Source organism: Lytechinus pictus, unplaced genomic scaffold, assembly GCF_037042905.1.
Source record: "Lytechinus pictus isolate F3 Inbred unplaced genomic scaffold, Lp3.0 scaffold_19, whole genome shotgun sequence".
In the NCBI taxonomy this organism is placed as follows: Eukaryota; Metazoa; Echinodermata; class Echinoidea; order Temnopleuroida; family Toxopneustidae; genus Lytechinus; species Lytechinus pictus.
The window spans coordinates 6,531,328-6,541,585 of record NW_026974140.1 but is presented as its reverse complement, the minus strand read 5'-3'; the positions used below and the strand labels follow the sequence as shown (position 1 = coordinate 6,541,585).

The 10,258-nt window shown below is 33.9% G+C and overlaps 1 protein-coding gene across 3 annotated transcripts in view; it reads left to right on the top strand.

The window, feature by feature from the left end:
• Positions 1 to 5,802: 5,802 nt before the first annotated feature.
• LOC129260723 (myosin-IIIb-like) overlaps positions 5,803 to 10,258 on the top strand; it is a 72,562-nt gene continuing 68,106 nt past the window's right edge. Inside the window, exon 1 of one of the 3 annotated variants that reach the window (XM_064114458.1) lies at positions 5,803 to 6,100. In XM_064114458.1, the coding sequence (XP_063970528.1) occupies positions 5,990 to 6,100 (111 nt within the window). In that variant the 5' untranslated portion in view covers positions 5,803 to 5,989. The remainder of the gene's footprint in view (positions 6,101 to 10,258) is intronic. The other 2 variants (XM_064114457.1, XM_064114456.1) reach the window with 2 other exon arrangements.

Sequence of the window (10,258 nt, the reverse complement as noted above, 5' to 3'; positions counted from 1 at the left end):
TGCTCTCTCTTTTTCCCCCTCCCTATTTACATATATACATAGGTCTATAATGCGACATATATACTACAAAATCAGCCTAATAAATAAGCCTGAATATAAATACACACAACAACAAAAATAACCAGCCTCATATATAGGTATTCACATGTATTAGTACATGCACATATAATTTATGTATGTTTATATATTCTCTACAGTTGGTTATATTTTCCGCTGCCTTTTATAAAGGCTAAAATGGCCGGAAAATGTTCTTCTTTGGCGAATAACGTCGTTAGGTTCGGGTTCGTAACTTTCAATTTGCGATATAGTTTATCCCTTTGTCTTGCATATAGAGGAAATAACATGAACTGCTCTATGGTTTCATGAGTTTGACAATTATTACAAAGTCCTGTATCGTGTTTTTTCATTATATAATTATAATAATTTTATCTGCATTTACCAAGACGGAATTGATGCAATATTCGTTCATCTTTCCTGCAAAAACCTTTTATAATACATTTATATTTCACCTCTGGTTGTATGTTAAAAAGGTGCCTGCCTTTCTCCGTGTTTTCCGGCCATAAACTCTGCTATTCATTTTTATAAAAATCTGACCTTTCACTCAAGTATTCTTGTTTATTTTTGTCAATGTAAACATCAATATTATTTTTTGAAGCCGCTTAATTGTTTTGCTAAAGCGTCTGCTTCCTCATTGCCTGCTAGGCCACAGTGTGCTGGTACCCATTCGAAATTCACTTCTATTCCAAATCTGTTTATTATCATTAATTTTTCATATATTTCAACTATCATACTACTTTCCTGGAATTTTTTTAAAGGGGAATCCAACCCAAATAAAAACTTGTTTTTATAAGAAAAAGAAAAATCAGACAAGTTGATAGGTGAAAGTTTGAACAATATTGGACAAACAACAAGAGAGTTATGATTTTGTTATAGTTGTAAATATTGGTAATCACTAAACCCACGGAGACTTCAAATTGGTCTCATATGGGATGTCATAGTGATGTAAGGCAAGGACTACTCTTCCATGTACTCCAATACATATTATGGCTAAAATGTCATTTTCCCCAAAAGTTTTATTTCAAATTATATTTTTCTTTCATGGGGACATAAAACAATATACTACCTGGGTTATATTTAGATTACTGCCCCTAGGGAATGGGCATACTTAGGAGAAAACCACAAATCCCTGATAATAAAGTACATGGCCTATGAGAAAGTTGTCCTTGCCCCTTGTCATAATTTACTTACCCAGTTGCCAATTTGAAAGCTACATACTACTAGTGATCTCAATTTTAAAGCAGCTATAACTTTCTTATTGCTTGTCCGATTTCTTTCAAACTTTCACTATTCTGTTTGGTTTATTTATCACCTTCCCAACACAACATTTTATGGCCAAAGCTGGATTCCCCTTTAAGGCTTCTAAAGCAGAACTGGTGAATGGGGTGCTGTTTATATAGCATCGAACCACTACATGTAGTTGTGTTTAGTATAGTGGTGATGGTGGAGGCCACCAGTTGCAGAAGTATTAGCAGTGATGTGATGAATCACACATTTTGAGGGTGGAGAACATGGCCGGGGGGGGGGGGGTTCTAAATAGTAAGGTAAAAAAATGGACCTTGAAATCAAAGTCTAATATTTATGACAAAATTTTGATATATTTTCAGGATATTTAGTTGTACATGTTTTACTTTCATTTAACATCTTTATTAATTTATTTGTTATGTCCCCCAAGCACCAGTGGGAATAGTGAGACCTCAGAAAAGAATTGGTAGTACGCTCTAAAAAATATTGGGTAAAAATGCTTCATGAGGGTAATTATGTACGTGTCCAACCAACATTGGGCATTTTCATTTATCCAGTGTGATGAAAATTTTGCCCATTCTAAAGTAAATTGCTGCTTATTTTTAACCTTACTGGACAATATGCTTCCCGCATTCGGTAAAATACTGCCCCAAATTGGTTGGACACATTTCCCTGGTGGTGGTAAAAATTTTACCCAATATCTTTTACAGTGTAGTAGAAGTAGTGGTGGTTGTGGTGATGGTAGCATTGAATGAATCATTTTTTTAGGGTGTATACGTGGCGAAATACTTTCACAATCAATGGTTTTTCTGTGAGGGCTCGCATGCCTCTATCTGGGCAATAGTATTGAATTTTACTTTTGCAAGCCCCGGCCAATGGACAAACCATTGTCTTCTTCTTTTCTTTCATTTTTACTTATCTATATTTGACTATTCAATTTCAAATCGTATTTTCGTTTTACATTGTACAATTTTTTTAAATGTTTTAATGGCCAAATGAATAATACTAATAATACAGATTTGGGGGAGGAAGGAGTGCTTTTTTTAGGCCTACAAAACATGAAAATGACCATTTACCCCTCCCCAACCCACCCACTTTTAAAATTATTCTGCGGCCCCTGCTGGAATAGTGGTAGTGTCAGCAGTGGTGTAATTAATCGTTTTTAGGATGCAGAACATGATATACGCGGGGGGGGATTTCCTAAATAGCAAAAAAAAAAACTTTCCAAAATAAAATCTGCTCGCGCTTTAATTGGGTTTTCATGACTTTGGAGATATGCATTATTACACAAAAAAGGATTCAAACTATGTCGGATACTTTCTTCTTTCAATCCGCATTTTTTTTTATTTAAAGTTACTGAGATATTAATATCTTCAATAATTCCTGCAACGATTCTTAAATTCAATAGCTCGCATTATAGAGGGATACGCTTCCACATCGAGTTCATGATTACAAAAAGGTAACTGTTAGAACGTTTTTCGTTATTAGGCAGTGCAGAGGCGGCGGAACCACCGGGCAGCCTAAAACTGTCGATCCCTCCACTTCTGAAAGTACAGGGCTTGACCCCCCCCCCCCCACTCACACACACACTTTTCGAGACAGAATCGATTTTTTTTTTTTAATAATCAAATGTTTATAAGTCGTGAAAGTGCTTTAATTTGCCTAATTTTACATTCTAAAAAACGAGAAATTTCTCGCGCGGCCGCTCCCCTACTCTGGCGCTCAATCTATCGAAAAATTTGGCCATGACAAATTCCTACATTTTTTGCTCAATCATGAATAAAACGTGATAGCCCTTATGTGTTATCACCAGAAGTGGTATACTCTCGTATACATAGCCCTTTATGGGGAGGGGGTGATCCCGAAAAAACTTGATTCGTGCGGAAACGAAAGTACCAGTATCGAACAATTTTAAGATTGATCGTCAAGTAGTGGATCGTCAAGTAGTGGAAAACTGCCGCTGTCATTAGGTCTAATTACATAAAAATATTAAAGGGGATCTTAATTCACCCTGGTAAAAATTAAGTTGATTGGAAAAATAGCAGAAAAAACGATGAGAAATGTTGCAGAAGGTTGCATGAGAAAAATCCATCAAAGAATTAAAAAAAAGATATTAGAATTTTATTTATTATGGTTATTACTGTACTTTCAATATATCAACCGACAAATCATTTCATATCCGTTAATAAAAAGAAAACAAAAATAAGTCATTACGAACCGACAAAAATTGAAATGTATGCATTTTATATTACATAACGTATTGAACAGCTGCTTGTTTATGACGTCACAATGATCCATAACTTAAAATTCTAATTTCTTCAGGGTAAACTTCCCCTCTAAAAAAAATTGCGCACGCATCATTATTTAGTAATTCGTAATCCTACTTTTGTTGCACAAATACAGCTAACATCCGTAATCTCCAGGTTTTAAGCTATACCTCACGAGCAGCCAATCAATTATTTTTTCACCCCACCCCCTCCCCATTGGACAATGCTGAATCCGCCCCTGATCACGTGGCAGAAAATAATTAAATTGACGAAATGGAAATTGAATACGATTACAGACCTAAAATTCGTAATGACGTTCTTTTTTATTATCCGGATGTCATTTCCAAGTAAAAGTGCAGAGTTGTATAATAACCGGACTTAAATATGAGTTACTACCAATTCATGTAGCTTTAGCCATATTTTCGTTCTATTTATGAGTTTTATTGATAAACCCTGGTAAATATGTCCACTTGTTAAAAAGAATACAACCGTTTTGTACTTACAGCTAAGTTTCACAACTGTAACCAGCACATAGAAGAAGTAGATGGGGGAAGCCGGAGAAGGAGAAGAAAGGTACACTGCAAAAACTCCGGTGTTGATTTAACACCAGCGCGGAATCTATGTCCACACCAGAGAAGTATTGATACAACACCAGTTTGGAATCAAACCGATGCTATTTTAATACTAATTGGTAGTGACGGTATAAACACCTATCTGGTGTTAGACCAAAACCAAACTGGTGTTGTTTCACACTTCTCTGCTGGTGTGGACATATATAGATTCCGGGCTGGTGTTAAATCAACACCGGAGTTTTTGCAGTGTAGAGGTAAAAAATAAAAGATAAGACATATTAAAAAAAAAATAACTGAGGGGTCAAATTTATCAAAGTAAAAATGCCAATTTAAAGAGATTTAATTTAAAGAGATTTTCAAGTCCGATAAAAAAAAATCAGCTCGGGCCCGCATAGGGATTTGTATGTTGAGATATAGGTGTATGTATCCTGTTTACGAATTTCCACATGTAGTCCTTTAAATTTCAACTTTGTCAGGTCGGCCTCTAATATTTAGAATTAAAAATAAAATTTTCAGGCAGTATATGAACTTAAAATACACAGTTGGCTATTCTGATACTTTTTAATTGCTAATGGCATAAAAATGATCCTTGTCATGTGAAAGGGGCACTGATTCGAGAAAAGGCACTTACAAGAAGGCAAGGGAGCATTTGCTCAGACATAAAACGGGTCGTTCTTATCTGATAGGGGCACGAAACATGTTCGTGAGGGGTACTTTTGGGTAAAAAGGTGCACTGGTAAGAGAAAGGACATCTATAAGAAGGTAAAAGGGCACTTTTTAATTGCTCACGGCATAAAATGGATCTTTCTCATGTGAGGGGCACAGGACATGTTTGTCAGGGGCCGCACTTTTCTTGGGTAAAAGGGGCACTGATACGAGAAAAGGCATCTATAAGATGGCAAAGGGCACTTGCTAACGGCATAAAACGGGTCCTTCTCATGAGAATGGGGCACAGAACACGATTGTGAGGAGGATTTTTTTTTTTGGGGGGGGGGGGCGGTGGAGGGGAATTTGGCACATACGATATGGCACATATGCTAACACATAAAACGGGTCCTTCTCAGGTAAAAAGGGCACATAACGCGTCCATGAAGGGGCTTAAAGCTCACTATATGCACAAAATTTGGTGAATGACATGGATTTCATTTTAACTGTGGAACGTCCTAAAAGCAATAAATGCGTAATAAAGTGCCGTGCAGTGCATGCATCTTTGTATTCTTTTGTACTTCTTTCCATGGGCGGAAATTCCAGGGGGGACGTGTCCCCCCTAGGGCCCCTACTCAAAATAGTAGGGGGACACACTATCAAATGTCCCCCCTACTATTTCTGGTATTTTATGATGGTAGAGAAATTCATCATTCAAAATCGAAATAAAACATGTATTTTCGTCGGAATGACCTAAAATTTAGGGTGATAACCTTTTTTTTTTTTTTTTTTTTGCTTGTCAAATTTTCCAGACCCTTGTCCCCCCTACCTTTTGGGAGAGATTTCCGCCCCTGCTTCTTTCCAATCGGAAGCAACATGAATTAATTTGTAGTTTGTTGTCACTCCATCTCTTAAAAATCATTGATAAAGCTTACTCATTGATAAACCTCTTATTTTTCACATTGAATTGACACCAAGGGAAATGGTAGCCTATCTGTACCTTTATATTTGAGGTCAGGCACACCCTATTCAGGCCCTAAATGGGTGCATTACAATACCCCTAAAACAACCACGCCCACGCTCAAAATCCTGCCTTCGATCGAGGTTCGGCTGCGATCATCTGGAGTTTTTAAGTTTTGGAAACTAAATACTGGCATTATTTCCTTTGAATTTAAGACAAGTTTGGAAAGAAATTGACAGAAAATGGCAAGGGCTGCCCTCGGTCAAACCCATGATTTGGCCAGCTTGCCATATCTTGATGAAGAAGTTCTCCTAGCTGAGATAAAGCATCGATATAGTGATGATCAAATCTATGTAAGTATACAATAAGCAGTCCCATACGCTCATATTTGTGTAGGTCAAGACCTGTTGGTTGGTTGGTTGGTTGGTGTTTAGTTTTTCAATTCAGTTTTATTTTCCACTTTCAATTTCGATTTCATATTTACAATTATGATATAATTGACATAGTAACATATAATCACATTTGAAGTATATACAAAAATTGATAACATTACAATAGACAATTATCAAATTGAAATATAATGGGGTTTGCATTCTAAGAATATTTACTCCTTTTATGATCATATAATATATATATGTATTTTTTTTCTCAACTACTCAAAAAAGGGAATTTCCCTAGCCTTGAGGACTCCATGATGATATTTTAAAAATATTTTGACATATACTTCTTCATCATGGAGCCTTGACCGCCTCCCGTATATGCATAAGCGAGACCACACCCGGATGGATTTCCCTAGGAAATCCATATTTACAGGGTGAAATCGGTTTATAAGTGTGAATTTTATTGATATTTGAACCTTCAAACGCCTAATGCGTATGAAGGGATAAAAATTATTTCACTATGAATGGCAAAAATGAGAGGTTTCTTACCAGACCGATCTTGTGTAGATCCCTCGATCCGTTATTCAACAAAGCAAATACAATAGGTCTTACCCTTGAATCGCTTCGTTATGACGTACCTTCGATTAGCGATGTTACAAAATGCCGTTTTGAAGAACTTTTTATAGATAAAAATTATTATTTAACATACTAAAATTTAATATGTGATTATAAATAATTATTATAATAATAATTATTCATATTCATATATATATATGTATAAAGAAAAAAGGTGGAAAGAGCACAATTTGCAAATACAAAAATGGGCTAAAACCAATGCAAAATAAGACATACTAAGGAACAGAAATGAATGCTATATGCCATATTTTTTAGCCTAAACATTGCCTCATTTGGCGTAAGAGTATTAATACATTTAAACATTAATTCATATTGATTCTCTTTTTTTTGTGGCTTTTTTTTGGTCATCTACACACATCTGTATATTTACGTCATGCCAATGTAAGTTCAAATCGAGTAAATTAGAAAAAAAAAATTGATAGATCTATACAATAATAGCACTGATGAAAGGAAAAGACAAAGTGACCAAGGTGATTCACGGTGAGGATGACTTAAAATCTCTATGAACCATAACATTATACTTACATTTCTTATGTCCATGTGAATCTTGAACAAAGCATTTTCATCCTGGGAGAGTGGTCTTCTCTCATCGAACTATCATCGCCAAACTTTTTTTTTTTTTCTCCAGTGATTTTTTGTTCTTATTTCTTAATGTTACTTTTGTATTATGTTTCCCCATCCCAACCTATGTACTAATTGTAGAAGGCAAATTTCAACTACATTGACAGATGAATGTTCTACATGTTCAGAACGTGATATTCAGGATACAAACATTATGTCTGACAATATTATAATTGATGAAGCGAATTATGTTCTTCCTAATGAATACAATGATATAACAAAGGAATTACTTTTGAAAAATAAAAGAGTTTTCTCCATGGTACATTTTAACTGTCGTAGCATTAAAAAAATATTGATAACTTCCACAGTGTTCTTGCCAGCATATCTTGCCCATTTTCATGTATAGCACTATCAAAAACTTGGCTAGCAAATAATGAAGAAATACAAATTCCTGATTATACTTTTCTTGGAAATGGAAGACAAGACAAACGTGGAGGTGGTGTAGGCTGTTTGATAAGAAATGGTTTGAAGTATAAAATCCGTAAGGACTTAGAAGTTTTTAACCAATGTATTGAAACTATTTTTATTGAGATATATTCCCGAGTAAAAAAAATTATTCTTGCCATTGTGTACAGGCCCCCAGGGCAAGACTTATCTGAATTTTTTAGATACGTAGAGGACCCTCTTTGTGCAATAACTAGAGAAAATAAGCAATGTTTTTTTATAGGTGATTTTAACATTGATCTTTTAATGTCAAATTCCCATCAAGTACAACATTTTGTTGACGTTTTAGTAACTTATTCTTGTATACCTTTGATTTTAAACCCAACGAGAATAACACAAACTTCAGCGACTCTTATTGATAACATATTCACAAACAATCTTGACAGTGTCTTAAAAACTGGAATCCTTGTAAATGATGTCAGTGATCATCTTAGTGTTTTCACAATTATTAATTGTGACAATGTTTCATACTCTAATCCTAAGTACTACAAACGTGTTATGAATAATGAAAATGTTACTGACTTTCTTAATGTTTTACAGTGTACTAAATGGAATGAATAGATGTTGATTGCAGATTTGATATCTTTATGAACAAATTAACTACTTTATATGATCAATGTTTTCCTTTCAAAGAGAAGTCAGACCGACAATTTAAGAAAAACCCTTGGTTTAATAATGATTTAAAGAAGATGTGTAGGAAGAAAAATATCTTGTACCGTAAATATATAAAGAATCCAACTGAATATAGAAAAATAACTTATAATAAATATAGAAATAAAGTAACTAGTGCAATACGGCAGTGCAAACAATTATTTATAAAACTCGTTTTTATAATGTACAGAATAATATCAGAAGAACATGGAACGTAATCAATGAAAAATTCAAATAAAAAAAGGGCAACAGTACAACATATGAATATTAATCATCTTGGCAGAAACATATCTGATTGCAAGGAAATTGCAAATTTATTTAATAAATATTTTACAACTACCGGACTAGATATTACTAATACCTTGCCACAATCTTGCTGTACTTATGATCAGTTCTTGCCACCCCAAAATTTGTTGAATTCATTTTTTCTTAGCCACATACAACCTAGTGAAATAATGAAAATTGTGTCTGAACTTCAGCCAAACAAAAGTCCTGGTTATGATGGCATTGATCGTAATGTTTTTAAAAAAGCTATTCATTTTTTAGTCACACCTTTATGTAGTATTTTGAATTTGTCAATAGAAAAGGGAGTTTTCCCTAGTTCCCTGAAATTAGCCAAATGTGTACCCATATATAAAAAGGGGATAAATCTGTATTATCTAACTATAGACCAATTTCTATCCTATCTGTAATTTCTAAGTTATTTGAAAAGCTTATTCACAAACGGTTATTGTCATATTTATGTTACAATAGTATTATATCTAAAAAACAGTTTGGTTTTAGACCCAATTATTCTACCTATATGGCATTAATTGATTTTTGTGACAAAATAGCGAATGCATTTGAAAATAAGCAATTTGTCATTGGGATCTTCTTAGACTTATCAAAAGCTTTTGATTGTATAAATCATGACCTTCTTATAGAGAAAATGAAATATTATGGTATCAGAGGTCTTGCTTTAGATTGGTTTAAAACTTATCTTAACAATCGCAGATAGTATGTACATTTAAATAATTATTCATCCCCTATACAAAACATTAATATTGGTGTTCCTCAGGGATCTGTTTTAGGTCCTCTACTTTTTATTATGTATATAAATGACTTACATTTTATTAGTAATATATTAGATTCTGTATTATATGCAGACGATAGTAATTTTTTTTTATAACTGGAAATAATATACAGAATGTCTGTGCAATACTAAATGGGGAATTGTGTAGGATAGGCCAGTGGTTTTTAGCTAACAAGCTGAAACTAAATACTGACAAAACATCGTGCGTGGTATTCCACACTAGGAATAAGCATATTGATACTAATTCTATTGATATAAAAATTGATGGTTCTAATATTCCAGTTGTAAATACCACTAAATTTTTGGGAGTAACTTTAGATAATCATCTTAAGTTATATGGAATTACCACGTCAATGAAATATGTTGTAAAATATCAAGGGCAATTGGTGCAATCAGTAGAGTAAGTGCAATTGTACCAAATCATATTCTTTAAAAACTATATTTTTCTATAATCTTTCCTCACCTTATTTGTTTGCAACATTGTATGGGGAAATTGTGCAAAGTATCTTTTAAATCGAATTTATGTTCTTCAAAAGCGTGCAATACGGATAATTACAAACTCTAAGCCCTACACTCACTCAAATCCTTTGTTTAAAGAAAAAAAATTATTGAATATCTATGATATTCACAAATTTTCTACATGTATATTTATGTATAAATATGTCCATACCACCTTGCCAAACTTTCTAGGGAATTGTTTTATTCAG